We start from the raw sequence: 26061 nt of genomic DNA, 5'->3' as shown, positions 1-26061 counted from the left end.
GGGAGGGAGGGAGACGAGTGAGGCAGGCTGGGGCCAAGCCACAGTGCCTTGGCCCACACAGGAAGAGTTCTGATCTGTTTCCAATGAGCAATAGATTTTAAATAGCTAGTATCGTGATTCAACTTGCATTTCGGAAAGATTTCGCTCTTGCTTTTTGGGAGACAGACCATAGCAGGGGGCTACAGGGCAAGATTGAATGCAGGAGGGGTACAAAAGATAACACCTGGCCTTTCTGCTTCTGCTGCATGGATGGGTGATTGGGCCATTCCATAAGATAGCAACACAGGAAAAGAATGGGATTTGTCTGGGAAAGATCACGAATTTGTTCTTTACCATGGTGAGCTTGAAATACCTTTGAGTCATGTAAGTGACTATTGAGAGAGTCTGGGCTGGAGTTAAGGGTCTGAGAATTATCTGCATAGAAGTTTAGGATGAAGCCATGGGCACGGATGGAATGGCCTAGGGAGGCAGGAGGTGGTGGGATGAGAGCCCAGCCTAGGAGTTGAGAAAACAGCAGGAGAGCTTGAAACTGAGGGAGGAGCTGCCAGAGAAGTAGGAGACCCAGGAAGGGTGCGGTGGTATCCCAGAAGGCTACGGGCGCGCATGTTTCCCAGTGAGGATGTGATTGGTCTGTCCATCGTTGAGGAGTGAGCACTGGAAAATATCCTCTGCTTTGACAATCTGGAGGTTGCCACTGGTGTGCTGGGGGCAGAAGCCAAAGTGGAGTGAGTGGAAGTGAGGACATGAAGACTGGAGCAGTGTGGCTGTGTGGGAAGAGAGAAGGTGGCACTGGAGGGGAGAGAAGGGTTGAGGGAAGTTGTTGTTTGAAAGTTTTGCTCTTGTCACCCAGGCTAGCGTGCAGTGGCTCGATCTCGGTTCACTGTAACCGCCGCCTCCCGGGTTCAAGCGATTCTCCTGCCTCAGCCTCCCAACTAGCTGGGACTACAGGCACGCACCCCCACGCCTGGCTAATATTTGTAGTTTTAGTAGAGATGGAGTTTCACTATGTTGGTCAGGCTGGTCTCGAACTCCTGACCTCAGGTGATCCACCCGCCTCAGCCTCCCAAAGTGCTGGGATTATAGCCATCATGCCTGGTCAGGAAGTTGTATTTTAAAATAAGTCTTGAGTTTTGTTCATACGTTATAGGAGAAGTTGAATTGACGAGGTAATGGGCTTCCAGATGGAGAGAACAGGGTGTGCAAAGCCTGGAGGCTTCCAAGTGCTTGTTGTGCTTTGGGGCAGTGAGGTGCTTTCGCAGCTGGAGCAGAGGTGGGTGGGGAAGTGCAGGAAGAAGCACCTGGGGAAAAGTGGGCCCGGTTAGAAAGGGTCTGGTATGGGGCCCCAGCCAGTGTGTGCCTGGGCAGCACATCACAGTAACAAAGTCTGAAGAGATTACAAAGCACAGTCTGAGAGGCAGCGAGAGTAGCGGGGAGCTGTTTATGGAGGAAATAGGGGAGGGGAGGGCAGATGAGAGAGATTTGCTGTCTTTTCTGTAGGACTCCATGTTTGATTCAGTTCAGAGAGTTGTAGGGGAAAACCTACGATGGAAGAAATCACTGCTGTTCTTTTTGCTCAAGAGGGTATTTGATTAATTGGAGTATTAGCACAGAAAGTTGGAAGCAAGCAGATTGGGGGTGGACATTTAGGGGGCAGTTTTCAGCCTTCAGTGGGGAAGATGAGTCTAGAACGTTGGAGGGCAGCTGGAGTCAAAGTTTCCAGTCCCCCGAGAGCGGCTGGCTGAAGCCTCAGCACTGGGTGGGCTCGCTGAGCAGGCTGAGCAGTTCTGGGAGGTCTCCCTGCTTCTGCTGCCCTGTGAACTCTGCTGTCAACATCTTGGGCTTTGAAGCCACTGAACACTGGACCGGTTTACCTTGATTTGTCTTTGCAAAGTGTAGGAATGATGCTTGTCTTACTCCAGAATAGATTGCTTTTAGTGGGCTCTTGAGAAGTAGAGGTTTTATAGCTCAGACACCAGAGCCAGGCTATTCTGGAGCCAGGGAATTCTAGTTCCCCTAGTTAAAAGCTGAGTGACTTTGGACAGGTTACTTTGCCTTTCTAATGCCTCAGTTTTCTTATCTGTAAACTTAAGGTAATAAGAATGCCCGATGCATGAGATAGATTGGGGATTAAATGGGAAATGCACATAAAGCACTTCGAACAGCTTTTGACACATTTTAAGTGCTCAGAAGGAGGTAATGGTAAAGGTAGAAGTAACCGTAGTCATTGTTTTGGGGTCTCCAGTGTTGTTCCATTGTTACAGCACCAGATGGCGACAAAGCACACGTTTTCAGCTTCCTCGCATTCCACCGCTAGGGCTCTTTGAGTAGCTTTACTTGTTCTCTTCAGATTCCTAATTGATGCAAAAAAAAAAAAAATTCATTCATAAAATTAAAAAAAAAAGTTTTGGTTGGAGTAGCATGTACACACAGTAAAACATTGGACAATACAAAATAGCTGTTAGTGAAAGGCAGCGTGCTGCCCCTGCCCTCCACCCTGTCCTACTCTCCAGGAGCACCCCCTACTTTTTTTTTTGGCGGGAGAGAAGGAGTCTCACTCTGTCGTCCAGGCTGGAGTGTGGTGGCACGATCTCAGCTCACTGCAACCTCCGCCTCCCGGGCTCAAGTGACTCTCCTGCCTCAGCCTCCTGAGTAGCTGGAACTACAGGCAAGTGCCACCGCGCCCAGCACCCCCAATTTTTTTTTTTTTTTGAGACAGAGTCTCACTCTGTCGCCCAGGCTGGAGTGCAGTGGTGTGATCTTGGCTCATTGCAAGCTCCGCCTCCTGGGTTCACGCTTCTGCCTCAGCCTCCCGAGTAATTGGGACTACAGGTGCCCGCCACCACGCCTGGCTAATTTTGTTTTTGTATTTTTAGTAGAGATGGGGTTTCACCGTGTTAGCTAGGATGGTCTTGATCTCCTGACCTTGTGATCCGCCCGCCTTGGCCTCCCAAAGTGCTGAGATTACAGGTGTGCGCCACCGTGCCCAGCCTTTTTCTTTTTTTTGAGACAGGTTGTTGCCCTGCCACCCATGCCAGACTGCAGTGGTGCAATCACAGCTCACCACAGCCTCAAACAATTCTTCAGCCTCACCTTCCTAAAGTTTTAGAATTATAGGCGTGAGCCACTGTGCCCAACCAGCACCCACTTTTAACTGTTACTATTACCACATCTTTTTGAATAGCTGAATTTTATATTACTTCAACCAAAATATTGGTAGTCTAATGGTTTGATACTGTTTCTTGGAGTCGAGGAGAGTCGCAGTACCAGGAGTTTGGGGGTTTTGTGATGTGCTTCCTCTGTGCCAGTCACTGTGATGGGCATTTGGCAAAGTCCCTGATCTTGGGCCACTAGTCACTGGGGGAACTAGTAAGTACGGTGTGGTATGTGCTTTGGGGGAGCACTTGAGAGGGTGGATACCTGGCCTCTTCTGGGAGGACTGTCTGGAAGAGGTGAACATCTGAGCAGAGTTGAAGGTAGGGCCTGGTTTGGCTGGCAGGAAGGACAAGGAAAAGGTGCTCCCGGCAGGGCAGGGTGGGTAGCAGCGTCAAATGTGAAATGGCAAGAGCGTGGTATAGCTGCAGGAGGCTGGAGGGTAAGATTTTGGAGTTGGAATTAGGGCTATGGTGATGAAGGCAGCATGGAGAGGGAGGGTCAGTCATGAGGGCCTTTCATGCTGAGTCAGAAGTTGGATCTTGTCTGAGAAAAATAGGGAACCACTGGAGGATTTTAAAGGTAAAGCAACACGGTTACACTTGTATTTTGTGAAGATCAGTCTTGAAGCAGTGTGCAGAATGGATTGCATGGCTTTAGACCACTTAGGAGATTACTGGGACAATCTAGGTGAGAAAGGGCAAGGGCCTGCCCTAAGGCAGTGACAGAAACCAGAGGCGGGACTGGGCCTGAGAAATGAAAAAGAGGTAGACTTGATAGTCTTGGAGGGGTAGGGAAAAGTCAAGGATGGTTCCCAGATTTCTGGTTTGGGTTGCTGGATGCATGGCATTACCTGTGCATGAGCTGGGAAGTCCTGGTGAAGAAATAGAAAGTTTTAAGCTCATTTTATTTTTTATTTTTATTTTTTGGGGGACTGAGTCTCGCTTTGTCTCCCAGGCTGGAGTGTAGTGGCATGAACATGACTCACTGCAGCCTCAACTTCAAGCAGTCCTCCTACCTCAGCCTCCCAGGTAGGTGGGACCACAGGTACCCGCCACCTGCTCAGCTAATGTTTGAATTTTTTGTGGAGATGGGATCTTACCATGTTACCCAGGCTGTTCTCGAACTCCTGAGCTCAAGCGGTCCTCCTGCCTCAGCCTCCCAAAGGCCTGGGATTACAGATGTGAGCCACTGCACCCAGCCTTAAGCTCATTTTAGATTTGTTGAGCCTGACTTGGCCTTGGTGACATCTAAGTGGAAATGCCAGTACAGTTGGAATCAGAAGAGACTCTGCCACTTAGTAGCTTTGTCACCTTCATCAGATTACTTACCAATTTCAAGCCCCAGTTTCTTTTTCAGGTAAATGGGGATAGTGATAATCTCTACCAAAGGGTCGTTATGTCATTAAAATGAAGAGCTTCATAAATACCCAGCACAGGCCATGGCCAGACAGGTGATTCGGGAAGTGGTTTCCTTCTTTCCTTTCTAAGATTCAGAAGGACTCAAGTGCCTTTAGACTTACTGCTGTTTGTACGAAGTCAGCAATTTTGGGTAAAACCGTGTCCTATGGAAAGTAACTACTTAAAAACTAAATTCATGTAGCTCCTTCTTCAAGCCATCTATAATGACTTCGAATGTTATCTAAAAATGCCTTTGCTTTTCCTGGTTCACTACATGTATCACCACTTAACACTGACTTTTCCCTGCTGTGTAGAAAGCATGTACCTACATCAGATCTAACCTTGATCCCAGCAATGTGGATTCCCTCTTCTATGCCGCCCAGGCCAGCCAGGCCCTCTCAGGATGTGAGGTGAGTCCGGGTTCCTACACTGACAATGACTTTTAACTATTTAAAAAAAAAAAAAAAATAGTGCATTTTTAAAGGGGAAGGGTCATGTCAAAAATCCTTTTTTTAACAATGAGAGTCCATTGTTGCGGAGAGTCCGTTGCTTTTCCTTAAGAAAGTGTAGTTTATGTTTCTCCTATGTTTTTACTTTTCAAGGGTTTTAAATAACCTTTTCATACAGTTTTTACCTTTCTTCTGGGAGGTCTTGATTTTTTCCTTTCATCTCCCTTTAACATTTAAAACTGTTCGAAGTGTACCCCTACATGAGGTTTCTGAAAAGTCATTTTATTGAACACAGGAGAACCGTATAAGTAGAAAGGTAATTTGTCAGCATCTTTTCAGATGGGGGTGTCGTACCGAGGTTTTACAAACATTTCATCCTGGTATCTGGGGATTAGAGGGGAATCAGCGTACATGAGGCGGAGGTGACTTTGGCAGCTGCTCTGCATGCTGTCTTTGCCATGCCTGCCACAAATTGCCAAGACCTGTTCTAAAACTCTGTGTCTGCCAATTCTTTCTTAGATCTCTATTTCAAATGAGACCAAAGATCTGCTTCTGGCAGCTGTCAGTGAGGACTCATCTGTTAACCAGATCTACCATGCAGTTGCAGCTCTAAGCGGCTTTGGCCTTCCTTTGGCATCCCAAGAAGCACTCAGTGCCCTTACTGCTCGTCTCAGCAAGGAGGAGACTGTGCTGGCGTGAGTTGTCATCTCGAGCACTTCTCAGGCTTCATTTGTCTCGGGCCCTATCCTAAGAGGGCTCATTCATTGGTTCAGCAAATACTTCCTGGGCAAGTACTTCAGTAAATACTTCTGTGTGCCAGGTGCTGTGCAAGGCACCGCAGGCATGATTGCACGAAGGCAGGTAAGGTCCCTGTTCTCATGGAGCTCACATGGACGCAGTCTTCTGCACGCCTTGCAAACAGAAGGCAGGTGCTGAGCCGGAGTATGAGCACGCCATCACCTAGAGATCCAGCTGCCTTGTGAGGTTGGAGGGCTAGAGCAAGGGCAGATAACTCAGAAGGAGCCACGTGCATGTTTTGTTGAGGCTTGGCCAGGGCAAGATGGCATGTTGGCAGTGGAGGCTCTGCAAAGTGCTGGCTCCAGGATCCCTGGAAGTTGTGAGAGGTAGCATCTGGTGAGGGAGGTGGTTGCTCAGAGGGTGGAGTGTTCTAGGAATCAGACTCTACTACTCTGCAAAAAGCTTAGATGAAGGAGAAGCACCTTACCTGTTTGTTATAAATGGAAATGTTATAACTCCAGGGTGTTTTTTGCTAAGCTCTTAAGTGATAATATATGTAGTTTCAAATTTTTATTTATTTAGAAACAGGATCTCACTCTGTCACCCAGGCTGAAGTGCAATGGTATGATCACAACTCACTGCAGCCTTGAAGTCTGGGCTCAAGTGATCCTCCTGCCTCAGCCTCCCGAGTAGCTGGACTACAGGTGCAAAGTACCACGCCTGGCTAATTGTTTTTTTTTTTTTTTTTTTTTTTGAGACGGAGTCTTACCCTGTTACCCAGGCTGGAGTGCAGTGATGTGATCTCAGCTCACTGCAACCTCCGCCTCCCGAGTTCAAGCAGTTCTCCTGCCTCAGCGTCTTCAGTGGCTAGGATTACAGGCACGCCACCATGCCTGGCTAATTTTTGTATTTTTAGTAGAGACGGGGTTTTACTACATTGGCCAGGCTCGTCTTGAACTCCTGACCTCAAGCAATCCACCTGCCTCGGCCTCCCAAATTGCTGGGATTACAGGTATGAGCCACTGCGCCTGGCTGCCCGGCTAATTTTTTGTTTTTAGTGGAGATGGGGCCTCTCTGTGTTGTCCAGGCCGGTTATATATATATATATTTTTTTTTCCTTAAAAACACTGAAACTCCTCATTTAAAACAATGATTTTGTTGTTATTTTATTTGTGTTCACCATTTAATTGCAACCCTGAAGGAGGGTGTGGAGTACATTTCTGGAATCCTGTTCATTGTTTAGCAAGAGTTTGGTGATATCAATTCCCCCGTTCAAAACAGTGAGATTGTTTCTCAGGTTTTTCTGTTTGTTTTTTGTGTTTTTGCTAACAATCAGATTTTTCTGTAAACTTAAAAGCTTTGTTAAGGACAGGGTTCACAGGCAGTTGACATTCCTCTATGTCATCCTCACACCCTCCTCATATTCACATATTCTAACTTCTCTGAGCCTCGCCTTTAAAATGAAACCCATAATTCTTACATCAGAGCACCTGACAGGATTAAGTGAGATAATAGGTGTGAAGACCCTAGCACAGTGCTTGGTTCTTGGTGGGCATGTAGGAAACGGAGTTCCTTTTCTGGACCATTTGTTTCTTAGGTTCCTAACAAACAGGTCCCCTTTCTTAGAGAGTTTGTTACTTCCTTCGTTGTTATTTGTATGTTAGATCATAAGCTTTTTTTTTGAGACAGAGTCTCCCTCTGTCATCTAGGCTGCAGTGCAATGCGATCATACAACCTCAAACTCCTGGGCTTGAGCAATCCTCCCACCTCCGCCTCCTGAGTAGCTGGGATTATAATCACGCGCCACCACACCCAGCCATAAACTTTATTTGCAGTGCTTAGAGAGCCTGGCACATGGTCTGTATCCAAAGGAGTTAATAAAGGATGAAACTATACTTTTGTGTTTCTGCTGTCTTGTAGAAAGCTTATAGGTAGGAAGAACATATGCTTTGGAGTAGAAACAAGTGTGTTCAAATCCACTCTTCTACTCAACCGCTGTAACCATGAGTAGGTTGTTTAGCCCCGCTAAGCCTCAGTGTTTTCATATGCAAACCTGGAGAATGACTCATAGGGTCATTGTGAAATCCAACTGGTCGGATGCCTTATATTACTACTAATTTGCCCTATTAAAGGCAATCTGATATAAATTAGAACTCTTCTAAGTGGGCCTTCTATATTCAAATAGGCTTTTTCTAGGAAGTGAATGTTTGTAAACTTGTCTTGAATGGAAAACAAGAAAATACTTGTAGGTTTGAATGAACCATCTGAGAAGATCTCATTGTTGTCTCTCATAAATCAATTTCTCTGAATCATCTGCTATATATTAGCAAGATAAGATCTGCTTTCTTAATGTTTGAATACAGTACTATGCTCCAGAGAAAAAGAAATTGCTGGCTGGGGAATAAGTAATTAAAGCCAGTGACAAAACTTTCTAAAACTCAGTGGATTAATTTCGTTCTAAAACTTCTGAGGTTGTTACCATGCGGCACTCGCTCATTCCAAAGAGAAAAAAATGATATCTTAATTGAGAAGTTCTTTCTGGGCTATCTTAACCCCCTTTTCTGAGCACAGCATTTATCACGGGCAGATGTGTGATTTTTATCTCGTTTGGAAATTCAGGTTTCATTTTCTCAAGTGTATTATAACAACAAGCATCCCATAGGTGTCGTTGAGTACTCTAGGGCTTGTCTCTCTGTAAATTGTGACTCTGCTGTTTTCCAACTTGTCATCTTAATGGAATTAGTTTCCCATGGAGAGAATCTAAATTGTTATGATCTTGACATAAGCAGACAGATTCTTGCTCTACATTCCTTGACACATTGACTTGGTAAGTGGAGGTTTTACACAAGGGCCCAGTCATCTCTTAGGAATTAGGAAACCATTGGGGTGGCAGTAGCAGTCGGTTAACCACCAGGGGGCTTCTCCTTTCCCCATTTTATCCAGAAAAGCACCATTTATGTTTTCCAAATTATCTGCTTTAAGAGAACAGAATCTAACAAGTCTTACATGTATACACCTATCATGTTCCATCTTAAAAAGCTTATCTTCCAGAATTATAGATAAAATTGTATGAATAAGCCATAAAAAGGAATGAAGTGCAGATACATGCTACAACATGGATGAGCCTTGAAAACATTCTGCTGAGCGAAAGAAGCCAGACATAAAAGGATGCAGATTGTATGATTCCATTTCTATGAAATAGCAGAGTAGGCAAATCCGTAGAGCTAGAACATGGATTACTGGTTGCCGGGGTCAAAGGGGAGACACAATGGGGAGAAACTGTTCAGTGGGTTTTGTTTATCTATTTTTTTGGAGACAGGGTCTCACTCTGTCACCTAGACTGAGTGCAGTGGTGCAATCACAGCTCACTGAAGCCTTGACCTCCCTAGCTCAAGTGATCCAGGTAATTTTTTAATTTTTTGTGAAGATGAGGTCTCACTATATTGCCCAGGCTGGTTTCGAACCCCCAGGCTTAAGTGATCCTCCTGCCTCGGCCTCCCAAAGTATTGGGATTACAGGTGTGAGCCACCATGCTCAACCAGTGGGTTTTATTTTAGACTGATGGAAATATTTGGGAACTAGACAGGTGGTGGTTGCACAACATTGTGAATATAGTAAGCATCCCTGCATTGTTCACTTTAAAATCGTTAATTTTATATGAATTTTGCTTCAATCTTTTTTTTTTCTTCTGAGACAGGGTCTCACTCTGTTGCTCAGGCTGGAGTGCAGTGGCTCACTGCAACCTCTGCATCTTGGGCTCAAGCGATCCTCCCACCTCAGCCTCCCAAGTAGTTGGGACTACAAGCACACGCCACCACACCTGGCTCATTTTCAGTATTTTTAGTAGAGATGGGGTTTCACCATGTTGCCCAAGCTGGTCTTGAACTCCTGGGCTCAAGGAATTTGCCTGCTTCAGTCTCCCAAAGTGCTGGGATTACAGGCGTGAGCCACTGCGCCCGGCCCAAGGCCCACGCTTCTTCTTGCCAGTTCTGTTGCCTGCGTTGCCTTCTCAGCTGTGATGATCTTTTCCGGGTTTTGTCATACCTATCCTAACTGGATTATAAGTAAACTCCTTAAAGGCTGAGACCAACTTGTACTTCTAAAGAACAAGAGTGGGATATTTGTGAAAGTGTCCCAAGTACGGGAAGGGGTGAGTAGATGAAAGAAGACTTGCCATTCATTGGGGTTCTACTCTTTACCTTCCAGAACGGTCCAGGCTCTGCAGACAGCATCCCACCTGTCCCAGCAGGCTGACCTGAGGAGCATCGTGGAGGAGATTGAGGTGTGAATCTTTTGCCAAATACATTTCCCAGCTCCTATCTTTGATATGCTGTAGAAGAGTCTTGCAGATAGCCATGCATGATGTGTTAGGATCAGTTACATTGCTTCTTATATCCATGGCACACTTGTGTTCTTTGTATTAGGGTACTGTGTCCTGAGCAATATTTGTACCTATTACATAATAGGTGCTCAGGACGTGGTGATGGTGGTTTTTATTATTGCTCTATCCTTGCCTTTGTCCAGAATATCATGCTTCTCTGGGGCCTCTTTCATGGACTGCCTGGCAGGGCTGACAAGCAGTCCTGATGGTGTTTTCACTGGATGCTTCACAGACACGTTGGTTGCCTAGTCATGTTGCCTAGGAGAGCAGTGTGTCTCTCTTTGTCTTTTGGAGCATTAAGAAATTCTGGGAAACGCCATGCTTTGTAGGTTGTATTCAGATGGATGGCCACGGACTCCATCTGTGTCACGATGCTTCCTGGGTGCACGGCAGCCTGGCCCACTGGCCTTCCACCCAAAGTAGCTGGAGCCTTCCCTGCCATGACTCCTGGGCTTGGGCCTGCATACACGGGGCCAAGGAAGGAACCCTCCCAGAAGTGCAGAAGACATCTCCTCACATGTCTGTTTGATATACTTTACTCTGCCTAAGGACCATTTTTGAGAAAGTATTAAGTGACTGAGGTGGTCTTCAGATTTAGAGTGAGAGATGTCACGAAGCTGTCTGCAGTGGGGTTGACAGTGGTTCGTGCATCTCATTTCTGCTGTTACTTGACATCCAGCATGTTTCTGTTTTGTTATGGCAGGACCTTGTTGCTCGTCTGGATGAACTGGGGGGCGTGTATCTCCAGTTTGAAGAAGGACTGGAAACAACAGCGTTATTTGTGGCTGCCACCTACAAGCTCATGGATCATGTGGGGACTGAGCCATCCATTAAGGAGGTACCCATCTAACAGTTTTCAGGCATGAAACCCAAAGGGGTCATCAGCTTTATCTGCTAAGGATAGCTTTTATTAGAGAGGAATGTTCAGACATACCTTGGGATGTTGTCACTCAGTGTCCTGGGTTAGGGATTAAGAATGAGAAATAGAAAGATGTAATGCCTATCTTCAAGAAATGGGTTGCTAGTGAGACAGACGTGTAAACAAACCACACTTGCTTTAAATGGGGTATGTACATGTCACGAGGTAATATCAAAGAAGCCACGTGTATTACTCCTGTTTCATCTTCCTTTCTTCCCAATACCCCTTTCTGCTTGTCTCCTGAATGCTTTCCACTCTGGTGGCCCATTCACATCCTTCCCTGGGCTCATAATTGCTTCTCCTCCCTCCCCCTTATCCTCAGCAACGGCTAAATCTTAGCTAATCTTTGCTGATGGACATAGTTCACTGAGAGGCATGTGTGTCTATCACACATCCGCCAAGAGTTCATTCTTTTTCTCAAGAGGAGGTTGTTAACCTGAAAGAACCTTTAGTTGGAATGCATGTGGGAAGTCTTTTTGAGTGGGACCGTCTTTGTACCCCTTGTCTGTGAGAAGTTACCAGCCCTTAATCTAAAGTACTTAAAATACAAGCTGCTTTTATTTAAATTTTAGGAGGAGAGATTTGGGTTTTAAGTGAGAACTTTTCATTTCTTTATGCATTACAAGTTTTGTGCCAAGTTTCTTTAAGTAAATAATTATCTGTCTTGGATAACTGGAATTAATTTCATATTTTCTCCAGAGGATATGGTCAAATAAGTTATTCAAGTGTTTACATTCTTTTTGTGTCTCTCTTCCTTTGTCCTAAGTGTAGCAGGTCTAGAAATATACTCCCTTTTAATTTCTGTTATGGGTGAAAGTGCAAGAGTGTGGGGTCTTGGGGTACAGATTGTTTGCTGATTGTCCTATACACAGTAAAGTAGATGAATTAATGGTATTGTACATATACAACTTAAACATTTTCTTCCTTTATTTCCAAGCTGCTGCTAACCAGGTACTTGGCTGGAGTAATTTCGCTGTCACTGCTTTTGACACAACAGTTCTGGTGAACAGTCACCCATTTTAACATGTCAGCAGCCTAGTAATGGAAAATTGTAATTGGTCCAATTAAAGAAAATTCTTTCATGTTGACTGTGAATAACACTGTCAGGAGTAAGAGAGCTCTTTGGTTGGATGGTAGATTTTGAAAAACAAAACTGATTGAAGGGGAAAATGTTTCCTTCTAAGCAAACAACCTCCAGAATTTTAGTAATGCCTTTTAGGTTCCACTTTTTAAAAAAAAACTGCTTTTAGTTTTCTCCTCTAAGCAGCCCGTTAGTTCTTAATGGAGAGTTATTTTAGTTTCTTTTTAATGTACATTTTAGCTATAACGTTTGGTCTTATAAATAAAAACTTTGCCTCAATGTACTACTTACAAGTAGGTTGGGAGGAAAGGTAGCTTAGCTGGGAGGATAATGGGAACCAGGAAAGAACAGATGTTCTTGCAGAAGGACTTCGGAGACAAACAATCCTACAATTGAATGTTGGTCTTGCTAATGTTGTTGTAACTTGCAGAAGTTACTTAGCCTCCTTTAGCCTCAGTTTCGTTTTTTGGGAAACATTGATAATAGCAGTCTTTTATAGTTTTTGTCAAAATTTGAGTTAATGCATGTAAGCACCTATCATGGTGCCTGGCATATATAGACATTTAACAAATAATTACTATTATGTGTATTTCATAATATAGTTTCATATCTCAGTAGTTATCTGGAATTACCCTGCATTTGTGTAGTAAGCATTATTATGATTTTTTTTTCAGACAGTCTTTCTCTGTCGTCCAGGTTGGAGTGCAGTGGTGTGATCTTGGCTCACTGCAACCTCCACCTCCCGGGTTCAAGCAGTTCTCGTGCCTCAGCCTCCTGAGTAGATGGGATTATAGGCGCATGCCACCATGCCTGGCTAATTTTGGTATTTTTAGTAGAGATGGGGTTTTTCACTATGTTGGCCAGACTGGTCTCGAACTCCTGACCTCAAGTGATCCACCCGCCTTGGCCTCCCAAAGTGCTGGGATTATAGGCATGAGTCTCCGTGCCTGGCCTGTATAGTAAGCACTTATTAAATAACTGACAAATCATGAATTTCAGTTTATAACGGAAGATGGGAAAAAAACAACCACATCCAAGTTCTAAGTTTAAATGCAGAATATTTGTGTTTTCTCCATCTACGAATTTGGATCATTGACCAAAAGACCTCCCATGTGAACCCCTGAAACCGATAAGGAGTGACTTTCCTCTACAGCAGTGGCCCTCCCACCTTCCCAGCAGAGGAAGAGAAATGGCTGCATTTCATGTTTCTTTCAGGATCAGGTCATCCAGCTGATGAACGCAATCTTCAGCAAGAAGAACTTTGAGTCCCTCTCCGAAGCCTTCAGCGTGGCCTCTGCGGCTGCTGTACTTTCCCATAATCGCTACCACGTGCCGGTTGTGGTTGTGCCCGAGGGCTCTGCTTCCGACACTCACGAACAGGCTATCCTGAGGGTAAGACATTCATCCTCAAAGTGTGCCTCTCTGATTGTCATTCCTAGTGGAAGGCTTTCAGAAATCGGGACTATGGTCACAGCCAATTGTAGCCTTTACAAGGACATACCCATTAAATGGAGGGCAAGGCTCATTTCCCTGAGCCTTGAAATGGAGACGTGACCACTGGGTGAACTAGCCACAGAACCCTTCAACTCTATTTAAAAAAATTTTTTTTTCCTGGAGGATTTTTAATTTTTATTTTTATTGCTTTTTTTGAGACAGAGTCTTGCTCTGTCACACAGGCTGGAGAGTAGTGGCATGACTTTGGTTCATTGCTGCCTCCACCTCCTGGTTTCAAGTGATTCTTGTGCCTCAGTCTCCCAAGTAGCTGGGATCACAGGCACACACCACCATGCCTGGCTAATTTTTGTATTTTTAGTAGAGATGGAGTTTTGCCATGATGGCCAGGCTGGCCTTGAACTAGCCTCCCAAAGTGCTGAGATTACAGGTATGAGCCACCGTGCCTGGCCTCTCCCTAGAGGATTTTAAATAGTACAGGCTTGGCTGGGCGTAGTGGCTCACGCCTGTAATCCCAGCACTTTGAGAGGCCGAGGCGGGCGGATCACGAGGTCAAGAGATTGAGACCATCTTGGCCAATATGGTAAAACCCCGTCTCTACTAAGAATACAAAAATTAGCAGGGCATGGTGGCGGGCACCTGTAGTCCCAGCTACTCAGGAGGCTGAGGCAGGAGAATCGCTTGAACCTGGGAGGCGGAGGTTGCAGTGAGCCGAGATTGCGGCACTGCACTCTAGCCTGGTGACAGAGCGAGACCCTGTCTCAAAAAAAAAAAAAGTATAGGCTTTCAATAAGTGCAGGAATATTGCATTTCTAGGCCTGTAACTCCAGATGTATAGAGAAGTCTTGCTTCTAAAATGTTTTTCCCAATACCAAACTTTCTTTGTCGTATTTTTTTGTTTTGTTTTGTTTTTTTGGACAGGGTCTCGCTGTATCATGCAGGCTGGGGTGCTGTGGCACGATCATGGCCCACTGCAGCATAGACTTCCTCCAGTACCCAAATTTTCTAACTATATTATTTTACAACAGCTGTTTTAATTCTCAAGTAATTCTGGTGTTTATGGTTGATCAGTTCTCTTCTTCCCTGGTCCCGATGGGATATCTTTTTGCCTCTTTATAGCACAGTCCTCCCTTTCACTCAGCAGTAAGCATAGACTTCTCCTTTGTGTTAACTCTTTGAACAGAGCAAATGCACAGATCTTGAATATGCTTAGAACTTTCATCTCAAATGAGGCATTTTGTTGCTGTTGTTTGGGAACCAGTGATAAGCTAAGATCTTCATGAGAAATTAGCATTTTATTTTTATGTCTAAGTGTTGGGTTTCCACTTAGGACAGTCCTGTCTGTCCCATTAGATCTACTTTGGTGGCCCCTGCAGATAGCCTCCTGAGTGAGTACCCTGTTCTTCAAAATTGCCCATTTTCTCTCTACATACAACTTGTATGCCCTCAACGAAGACTTGGGTAGAAAGTAACCCGATGAACATAGTTTGCTGTGAGTCAAGAGGGGCTAAGAGGACAAAGTGGAAAAATAATTGACTCGGAAACTAAATAGATGGTTTGAGTCCTGGCTCAACTACTTAACCGGCCATGTGACCTTTGGCAGTCCCTTAACCTCTTACGGCTTGTTTCTTCACCTGTGCAATAAGGATTATTCTATCTGTGTCATACTATTGATAGGAGAATATATGTAAAGGGCCTAGCCTGGTATATGCATATAGTTGACTTTCAACAAATGATAGTTATTAATGTTATCCATATTTCTTTAATTTTCCCATTGCTGGTACCATCCTAAAGTATTTTTCTGGCTGATTTATTTATTTATTTGTTTGGTAGAGACAAGGTCTCACTGTGTTGCCCAGGCTGGTCCCAAACTCCTGGCCTTAAATGATAATCACTCCCATCTCGGCCTCCCAAAGTACTGCAGTTACAGGCGTGAGCCACTGCACCCAGCCTGGCTGAGACATTTATTTTTTTCTTTTTCAGAGACAGGGTTTCCCTCTGTTTCCCAGGCTGGAGTATAGTGGCACAGTCATAGCTCATGCTAACTCTTGGGCTCAAGCAATCCTCCTGCCTCAACCTCTTCAGTATCTGGGACTATAAGCACATGACACCATGCCCAGCTAATTTTTTAGTTTAAAAAACCTTTTTTTTTTTTTTTTTAGTAGAAACGGCGTCTTGCCATGTTGCCCACGTTGGTCTTGAACTCCTGGCATCAAGTGATCCTCCTGACTCAGCCTCCCAAAGCACTGCAATTACAGGCATGAGCCACCATGCCCAGTCTGATAAATTCTTTTAAAGATTCTGTAGCAGAGTGGATAGAATAGGGAATCAGAAAGAAGGAAATATATTGACCAGGTGTGGTGACTCACACCTGTAATAATCCATTTTAGGATTAGGCAGCAGACCCAAGGTCTGTGAAGATTTCCCAAAGCAGGGGTTTGCTCTCCTGCAGAGCTTACAACCTATAGATAAAGCACCCCAGTAACAAAATTCTCTGCTCCTGTAGCCTTTGTTGTAACAAATAATTTTTTATTTATTTCCAGTTGCAAGTCACCAATGTTTTGTCTCAGCCTCTGACTCAGGCCACTGTTAAACTAGAACATGCTAAATCCGTTGCTTCCAGAGCCACTGTCCTCCAGAAGACATCCTTCACCCCTGTAGGGTAAGTCTTGGCCATGTTTTGGCAGGGCGCTGACCTCTTTGTTTTGGAAAGTTAGCCTGCAGCCAGTGTAACAGATTAATATAGATGTCACCATGATCATAAAACCAAATTTACCGAAGTTTCAGTTAGGTAAATTTGATCTACTAGTATCAAAAGCCTACAATTAAATATAAGAAAATGATTTTTAAAATGAAGATCATTTGGTTTTACTGTTTCATTCTCTATTTCTAGTTGGCTCTGTCTTATTGTGATATAAGTAGCTATTTTAAAATTTAATATTTATCGATTTTTTTCTGATAAATGTTTATTATAGGAAAAATACAGAAAAGCACAAAAAAGAAAATGTAACTCACCCATAATTCTACCATTCAGAGATAACTTTTGCTAACTTTTTTTTTTTTTTTTTTGAGGCGGAGTTTTGCTCTTGTTGCCCAGACTGGAGTGCAATGGTGCAATCTCAGCTCACCACAAACTCTGCCTCCTGGATTCAAGCAATTCTCCTGCCTCAGCCTTCCGACTAGCTGGGATTACAGGTGCCCGCCACCATGCCTGGCTAATTTTTTGTATTTTTAGTAGAGACAGGGTTTCACCATGTTGGCCAGGATGGTTTCGAACTCCTGACCTCAAGTGATCCACCCACCTCGGCCTTCCAAAGTGCTGGGATTACAGGTGTGAGCCATTGCACCTGGCCTTTTTAAAAAATTTTTTTAAAAATTAGAGATGGGGGCCGGGTGTAGTGGCTCACGCCTGCAATCCCAGCACTTTGGGAGGCCGAGGTGGGTGGATCACTTGAGGTCAGGAGTTCAAAAACAGCCTGGTCAACACGGCGAAAACCCATCTCTACTAAAAATACAAAAAATTAGACGTCGTGGCGCATGCCTATAGTCCCAGCTACTTCGGAGGCTGAGGCAAGAGAATCGCTTCAACCCGGGTGGCAGAGGTTGGCAGTGAGCTGAGATGGCGCCATTGCTCTCCAGCCTGGGTGACAGTGAGGTTCCATCTCTATTTAAAAAAAAAAAAAAAAAATCAGGATATGCTTTATATGTAACAATGTGCCACAAACTTCTTTTTTTTTTTTTGAGGCAGAGTCTCGCTCTGTCCCCCAGGCTGGAGTGCAGTGGCACGATCTTGGCTCACTGCAAGCTCCGCCTCCTGGGTTCACACCATTCTCCTGCCTCAGCCTCCTGAGTAGCTGGGACTACAGGCGCCTGCCACCATGCCTGGCTAATTTTTTGTATTTTTAGTAGAGATGGGGTTTCACCATGTTAGCCAGGATGGTCTCAATCTCCTGACCTCGTGATCCACCCACCTCGGCCTCCCAAACACAAACTTCTTTTTATAGGATTAAATATTCTTTTACAATTTTTTTTTTTTTTTTGAGATGGAGTTTTCTTCTTGTTGCCCAGGCTGGAGTGCAATGGTGTGTTCTCGGCTCATTGCAATCTCTACCTCCCAGGTTCAAATGATTCTCCTACCTCAGCCTCCTGAGTAGCTGGGATTACAGGCACCCGCCACCACACCTGGCTAATTTTTGTATTTTCAGTAGAGATGGGGTTTTATCATGTTGGCCAGGCTGGTCTCTAACTGCCTCAGCGTCCCCAGTGGCTGGGATTACAGGCATGTGACCTCAGGTGCTCCTCCCACCTCAGCCTCCAAAGTGCTGGGATTACATGTGTGAGCCACCATGTCCGGCCTTTACAATGATTTTCAATGACTGCATATTATTGCTATGTAATTTTTTAAAAACTAAGGCCCAATTTACTGGGTATGGTGGCTCGCCTATAGTTCCGGCTACTTGGGAGGCTGAGGTGGGAAGATCGCTTGAGGCTGGGAGGTCTAGGCTGTAGTGAGCCATGATCATACCATATCATTCTAGCCTGGGTGACAGAGAGAGACTCTGTCTCAAAAACAAAAACAAAAAATTAAAGGTAAAGCTGGGCACAGTAGCAGGTACTTGTAGTCCCAGCTACTTGGAGGTTGAGGCAGGAAGATCATTTGAACTGAGGAGCTTAAGATCAGTCTGGGCAACATAGTAAGACCTGTCTCTAAAAGAAAAAAATTAAGGGTCAATTTTTATATGAATTAGTGTTTTTCCCAGCTAACTGCTTTTTTTTTTTTTTTTTTTTTTTTTTTGAGACAGTCTCACTCTGTTGCCCAGGCTGGAGTGCAGTGGCGTGATCTCAGTTCACTGCAACTTCTGCCTCCCAGGTAGAATTCTCCTGCCTCAGTCTCCCAATTAGCTGGAATTACAGGCACCCGCCACCACACCCGGCTAATTTTTTTTTATTTGTAGTAGGGATGGGGTTTCACCATGTTGCCCAGGCTGGTTTTGAACCCCTGACCAAAAGTGACCCGCCTGCCTCGGCCTCCCAAAGTGCTGGGATTACAGGCGTGAGCCACTGGCCCTGTATGGAACTTTTTGAAGTGTTAAATTAGTTTGTAAGTTATTGAGATCAGGAGTTTTCAATTTTAGAGAGAAAATGCATTTCTTAATCATAAGCATGGAAAGGTCGAAATTATACCAAAAAATTAGCCACAATTATACTGTTGTACACCAACCTCTTTGTACATTTTGGAGTATTTTCTTCTACATTTTTGTTGTTGTCATTGTGAAACATAATTGGGATCATACTGTAAAAAAAACTTCCCAATTTTACATTACACTGTGGAAAGCTACCAGAAGGAGTTTGAATTTTAGGAGTGATGGGAGTAACAAAGGAAAAGAAAATGTAGGAAACCTAGAGGTGTTCATTTTAGATACTTTTCTCCACATTCCAATCTGTGATTAAGCATGAGGATTGGGCACGGTGGCTCACGCCCCAGCCTGCACTTAGGGAGGCTGAGGCGTGTGGATCACTTGATCTCAGGACCCTGTCTCTACAAAAAAAACCCAAAATTATCTGGTCATGATGGGGTGTGCCTGCCGTCCCAACTTTTGGGGAGGCTGAGGTGGGAGGATCAATTGAGCCTAGGAGTTTGAGGCTGTGGTGAGCTGTGATCGCGCCACTGTACTCCAGCCTGGGTGACAGAGTGAGAACCTGTCTCAAAATAAAATAAAAGTGACAAGCTGTCTCAAAATAAATAAAATAAAATAAAATAAAATAAGCATGAGATTGCCCAAGTGAGGTGGGAAGTCAAAAAGGTAGGGAGTGGGCTAGCCTTGAACAGTCTTCAGGAGACATTTTGTAGCTCCTGTTTGTTATATCCATGACTTTCCTACCTGAGTTCTTGCTAAGCCCATTGTCATTCTTAACAGGGATGTTTTTGAACTAAACTTCATGAACGTCAAATTTTCCAGTGGTTATTATGACTTCCTTGTCAAAGTTGAAGGTGACAACCGTTACATTGCAAATACCGTAGAGGTAGGTGTTTTTCTTTCCTTCCCATTGCCATGTTAGTATATCCAAGGAAATGGCCACACTGACACTGTATTAATCGTCTGGTCCATTGAGTTTTATCTACAACCAAGCTAATGCGTTTATGTGGAGCGAGGGCTGCGTTCAATCTTTGCTGTTTGACAGGCTTAGCCAAGGCAGTAACTCAAGAACTTGGTCATAGTGAATTTTATTTTATTTGTAAGTTTTTCATTTTCCATTATAATTTAGCATTACTATCTTACATGAAATTTAGTTAGTGGAAAAAATAAAAATCACCCATAATTCCACCGAGGCTTAAACTCTTAAAGTGTTTTGTGTGATAGGCTTTGGTGGGTTTAGAAAAGTGCTTGATGCCAAGTAGATGACAAAAAGCATCAAATGACACATATATAACACTATAATGAAGCTATTTGGATAAAGGATAAAAGAAAATCGGTAATCTTTTATAATGAACTGTGTTTCAGATGTTTAGCTAACTCTAGCTGGGTTAAAGGTCAAAGTAGCTTTAAGGATAGAAAGCCTTATATACCTGATGCTTTGTGGGAATGAGGTAGTTCACATGAGTATTTTTCCCAGCTAATTGAAATTTACCCCATCTGGCACCGTGGCTTTCATTGTAATCTTTTTAGATAGAAGTTTATTTAAGATGAGTTACACATTTTCCTACTTTCTTACTTCCAATTTAAGATGGTTTCTTTGTCTTTCATGACCTTGATGCTTGAAGAGAACTGGCTCTCAATTTGTAGAATGTCTCTCAGTTTGTGTTTGTCTGATGTTTCTTCATGATCGGATTCGGGTCATGCATTTTCCTCAGTTCTATCCCAAAAGTAATGCTCTGCCCTACTCAGAGCATGAAGTGTATGATGTTGATATGTCTCATTACAGGTAATGTTAACCTTGATCACTTGAGTAAGGTGATTGTGTGCTAGGTTTCTCTGCTGTAAAGTTGCTGTTTTTCTGCTTGTATTTAAGTGTCTTGTGGGGTGATACTTTGAGACTCTGTAAGGATCTTCATGATCTTGTCTGTAATAGTTATTACTGTGGTGTTTGCCAAAGGGTGATTTTCTCTTTCATTGGTTCTACATTTTTAAAATTGGAATACTGTAAGAAAATAACTGTTTTTTATCCTGTTTATTTATTTATAACTATAATAATTCTTTATCGTAACATGTTTGTAATGTAATATATTATCTATAATTCATATGTTTACAATAATTGCATCATGGATATTTATTTTACTATATACATTGTGATCCATGACTGTCATTTATCTTGTTGCTCATTTTATCCTAGGTTTGGCCTTTGGAGAGCTCCTCAAATTGGCTCCTGTGACACTTGCTTTCTTTTAATGACAGAATTAACAGCTAGAAAGTTTGACCTTTTCAAAAATGGGGCATTACTTCCCATAGATAGATTCAACACTTGCATTTAAAGTTTGGCAGAAAGGAAGATGTTTTCTGGAACTCGAATCTGTCCACCTCATGTGTTGACCTTTTAAGCATGAGACATCTGATCTTAGTCCGTTCACTATGGATAGAAACTATTGTAGAGTGTGCCTTGATCCTTTCAAATCCACATTCTTTTAATGTTAGTTTCCTACGTTAAGAGGACGTATTTGCAACTGAACAAATTAAAAGGAAAGTTCTTTTTTTTTTTTTCTTGAAACCTCTTCTTCCCTCTACTGCCAGTCCATCTTAAATGCCAGGCTTATACCTCACAGTTCTAAACCCCTTCCTTTCTTGTGACTTCTACCTTCTAGTCAGTTACCAGGTCCTATTGATCCCACCTCTGATTGTCTTTTCCATGAGTCTTTTGTTGTTACAGTCACCAAATTACTCTTTTCTCCATATTCGTACCAATATTTGATATTTTTAGGTTTTGGTAATCTGATGCATATGAAAAGGTATCTTGTTTTAATGTCTTTCCTTGGTTACTGGTAAAGTTAAACATCTTTTTTTGTATTTATTAGCCAATTAGGTTTCCTTTCTAGTGAATTGTTTCATATCTTTGCCTGGTTTTCTTTTGGTTTGTTAGTCTTATTACTGATTTTTAGGAGTGATATATGTTTAGTTGTGAGCATAGGATATCTTCCCCTAGAATTGCTTTATGGCATCTCTTGATGCACAAAATTTAATTTTAATGAAGCTTAATTTAAGCATCTTTTCCTGGGGCCAGGTGAGGTGGCTCATGCCTGTAATCCCAGCAGTTTGGGAGGCTGAGGTGGGTGGATCACTTGAGGCCAGGAGTTCAAGAGCAGCCTGGCCAATATAGCAAAATCCTGGCTCTACTGAAAATACAAAAATTAGCCAGGCGTGGTGGCACGCACCTGTAATCCCAGCTACTTGGGAGGCTGAAGCAGGAGAATCACTTGAACCTGGGAGGTGGAGGTTGCAGTGAGCCAAAATCACACCACCGCACTCCAGCCTGGGCAACAGAGCGAGACTGTCTCAAAAAAATAAGTAAATAAATAAAATATAAGTTTTTTGCTAGTCTGTGTTTTTTGTGTCTTCTTTAAGATGATCCTGTGCTACCCCAAAGTCAAAAAGATATTCTCCAGTTTTTTCTTTTTTCTTTTTTTTTATTTTTGAGACAGAGTCTCACTCTGTCACTCAGGCTAGAGTATAGTGGCGCGATCTTGGCTCACTACAACCTCTGCCTCCCGGGTTCAAGCAGTTCTCCTGCCTCAGCCTCCCAAGTAGCTGGGACTACAGGTATGTGCCACCACACCCAGCTAATTTTTGCATTTTTAGTAGATACAGGGTTTTGCCGTATTGGCCAGGCTGGTCTCCAACTCTTGGCCTCCCAAAGTGTTGGGATTACAGGCGTGAGCCACTGCACCTGGCCCTCCAGTGTCTTCTGAACAGTTTTTAAGTTGTTTTCCCCTTATATTTGAGGCTTCGGTCTATCCGAAGTTCATTTTTGTTGCTGTAGTATTTTACACCCTGTCTATAGTTGTACTTATTGCATTATATTACCATTGTTTATATGCATTGCTTTTTCTTTTTCTTTTTTTTTTTTTTTTTTTTTTGAGACAAGGTCTCATTTTACCATCCAGGCTGGAGTGCACTGGTGTGATCATGTCTCACTGCAGCCTTGACCTACTGGGCTCAGGTGATCCTCCCACCTCAACCTGCCAGGTAGCTGGGACTACAGGCATGTACCACCATGCCAGCTAATTTTTGTATTTTTTTCTAGAGACTGGATTTTGCCATGTTGCCCAGGCTGCTCTTGAACTCCTGGGCTCAAGTGATCTGCCCACCTTTGCCTCCCAAAGTACTGGGATTATAGGCGTGAACCACCACCTGCATTGCTTTTTCACTGGGCTGAGAACTCCTATGGATGGAAACTAAATCTTCTTCTTCTTTTTCTTCTTCCTATTTTATTTATTTATTTATTTATTTTGAGACAGTCTCGCTCTGTTGCCAGGCTGGAATGCAGTGGTGCAATCCTGGGTCACTGGAACCTCTGCCTCCCAGGTTCAAGCAATTCTTCTGCCTCAGCCTCCTGAGTAGCTGGGACTACAGGCATGCGCCACCACACCCAGCTAATTTTTGTATTTTTAGTAGAGACGGGGTCTCACCATGTTGGCCAGGATGGTCTTGATCTCTTGACCTTGTGATCCGCCCAGAAGTGCTGGGATTACAGGCGTGAGCCACCATGCCCGGCCTAAATCTTATTTTTTCAGTGCTTGGTTCCCATCTAGCATCACTTAGAGGAAGAACAGGATGGAGTGGTGTAAAGACGTTTTCCCACATTGCGGGCCCTTCAGAACTTTGGCAATCTTCCAGACTTAGCTTTTTTTTTTTTTTTTGAGACGGAATCGCACTCTGTCGTCCAGGCTAGAGTACAGTGGCACGATCTTAGCTCACTGCAACCTTCGTCTCCGCCTCCTGGGTTCAACTGATTCTCCTGCCTCGGCCTCCTGAGGAGCTGGGATTACAGGTGCACACCACCTTGCCAGGCTAATTTTTTTGTAGTTTTAGTAGAGACGGGGTTTTGCCATGTTGGCCAGGCTGGTCTCAAACTCCTGACCTCAGGTGATCCGCTCCCCCACTCGGCCTCCGAAAGTGCTGGGATTACAGATGTGAGCCACTAGGCCTGGCCGAGACTTAGCTTTTATTTATTGATTTAATAACAGCTTTATTGAGGTATAATTCTCATACCATAAAATTTATCAATTTAAAGTATGTAATTCAGACTGGGCATGAGCCACCATGCTTATAATCGCAGCACTTTGGGAGACTGAGGTGGGATGATCACTTGAGCCCAGGAGTTAGAGACAAGCATCCCAGCACTTTAGGAGGCTGAGGAGGGAGGATCGCTTGAGTCCAGGAGTTAGAGACAAGCGTCCCAGCACTTTGGGAGGCTGAGGCGGGAGGATCACTTGAGCCCAGGAGTTAGAGACAACTTGGGCAACACAGGGAGATCCCATCTCTACCAAAAATTTAAAAATAAATTAGCCGGGTATGGTGGCATGTACCTGTAGTCCCAGCTACTTGAGAGGCTGAGGCAAGAGGATCCCTTGAGCCTAGGAGTTTGAGGCTGCAGTGAACTGTGATCACACTACTGCACTCTAGCCTGGGCAACAGAGTGAGACCTTGTCTCAAAAAAACAAAAAGACTGAGTGCGTGGCTTATACCTATAATCCCAGCACTTTGGGAGGCCGAGGCGAGTGGATCGCCTGAGATCAGGAATTCGAGACCAGCCTGGTCAGCATGGTAAAACCCCGTCTCTGCCAAAAAAAAAAAAAAAAAAAAAAAAACTAAACTAAACTAGGCAATCCAGTGTTTTTAGTATATTCACAGGCGTGTGCAACCCTTACCAGAATGCCATTCCAGAATATTTTTATCACCCTGGAGAGCAGCGTTATGTCTTTAGTAGTCACTCCCGTTCTCTGCTCCTACTTTCTGCTTTCTTTCTCTCTGGTTGCCTATTTGGGACATTTTGTATAAATGGAATCATACAATATGTTACCTTTTGTGTCTGGCTTTTTTGTTTTTTCACTTAACCTAATACTTTTAAGGTTCTTCCATGTTGTAGCATGTATTAGTACTTTATTTCTTTTTATGGCAAAATAATATTCCATTGTATGGATATATCACATTTTGTTTACCTACTCATTAGTTAATAACATTTGAGGTATTTCTCCTTTTTGGCTCTTATGAGTAATGCTACTGTGAACATTTGTATATAACTTTTTGTTTGAACACAGTTCTTTCAGGTGTATGCTTAGGAATAGAATTCTTGCGTCATATGGTAACTCAGTGTTTCACTTTTCAAGAAACAAGTTTTCAAAGCAGCTGTACCATTTTACGTTTCTACCAGCAATGTATGAGAGTTCCAATTTTACTACATCCTCACCAACACTTGTTATTATCTGACTTTTTGATTCTAGCCATCGTAGTGGGTATAAAGTGGTATCTCATTATGGTTTTGATTTCCATTTCTCTGATGGGTAATAATGTTGAGTATCTCTTTATGTGCTTATTGGTCTTTTGTATATCTTCTTTAAAAGAATGTCTATTCAAATCCATTGTCCATTGAAAAAAATGTTTTTGGTCTTTTTTTCTTCCTTCCACAATCTATATACCTCTTATTTCCTTTCATTTATCTTTATCTTTATTTGTCTTTATCTTTTTATTATCTTTTTGTATTCTTGAGTTGTAAGAGTTTCTCTGGTTAGAGGTTCCTTATTAGATACATGATTTGCAAATATTTTCTCACAGTCTGAAGGTTGTATTTTCACTTTCATGATGTTGTCTTTTGAAGCATAAAAAATTTTAATTTTGATTAAGTTCAGTTTTAAAATTTTGTTGTTGTTGTTGTTGTTGTTTGTGCTTTAGGTGTCATGTCTAAGAAACCATTGTCTGATCCAAAGTTATGAAGATTTACTGCTATGTTCAAAAGTAGAAAAAGAATTTTATACTTTTGGTTCTTACCCTTAGGTTTCTGATTCATTGTGAGTTAATTTTTGTGTATGGTGTGACGTAGGGGGTCCAGTCTTATTTTGCAGTTGTCCTAGAACCATTTGTTGAAAAGACTGTGCTTTCCCTAACGAATGGCCTTGGCACATACATCCTTGTAGGAATCACTTGACCATAAATGTAAGGGTTGATTTCTGGACTCATAATTCTATTTCATTAATCTGTATTTTTGTCCTTATGCCAATACCACGCCGTCTTGATTACTGTAACAGCTTGGCATTTTGTGACATCAAATCTGGTGTTTGTCCAAGTGTTTCTGTGATTGTTGGAAAAATTATCTAAGTACAAAATAGCAGAAATGGCTAATAGGTGTTGTTCATGCAATGATAATAAGCCCCCATTGAGGCCATTTGCTGTCCTTTTCCTCCCTAGTGATGGAGTAAGCATTACAAAATCTTCTGTCTTCCTCCTTATTACATTAGAGGGGTGTGTGTGTGTGTGTGTGTGTGTGTGTTTGTGTGTGTGTGA

The 26061-nt window shown here is 43.2% G+C and overlaps 2 protein-coding genes across 12 annotated transcripts in view; both read left to right on the top strand.

Annotated features, from left to right (window-relative positions):
- The window catches only part of MANBAL (mannosidase beta like), a 634273-nt gene that overhangs the window by 508689 nt on the left and 99523 nt on the right, over positions 1–26061 (top strand). The gene's annotated exons all lie outside the window — the stretch shown is intronic.
- RPN2 (ribophorin II) overlaps positions 1–26061 on the top strand; it is a 59674-nt gene that overhangs the window by 12229 nt on the left and 21384 nt on the right. For both annotated transcript variants that reach the window (XM_050807089.1, XM_050807088.1), the window contains exons 3-9: positions 4865–4960; positions 5519–5694; positions 9944–10019; positions 10822–10956; positions 13334–13510; positions 16114–16232; positions 19489–19594. In XM_050807089.1, coding sequence (XP_050663046.1) covers positions 4865–4960; positions 5519–5694; positions 9944–10019; positions 10822–10956; positions 13334–13510; positions 16114–16232; positions 19489–19594 — 885 coding nt within the window. The remainder of the gene's footprint in view (positions 1–4864; positions 4961–5518; positions 5695–9943; positions 10020–10821; positions 10957–13333; positions 13511–16113; positions 16233–19488; positions 19595–26061) is intronic.

Source organism: Macaca thibetana, chromosome 10 (assembly GCF_024542745.1).
Source record: "Macaca thibetana thibetana isolate TM-01 chromosome 10, ASM2454274v1, whole genome shotgun sequence".
Taxonomy (NCBI): Eukaryota; Metazoa; Chordata; class Mammalia; order Primates; family Cercopithecidae; genus Macaca; species Macaca thibetana.
This window is presented reverse-complemented; position numbering and strand designations above follow the sequence as displayed.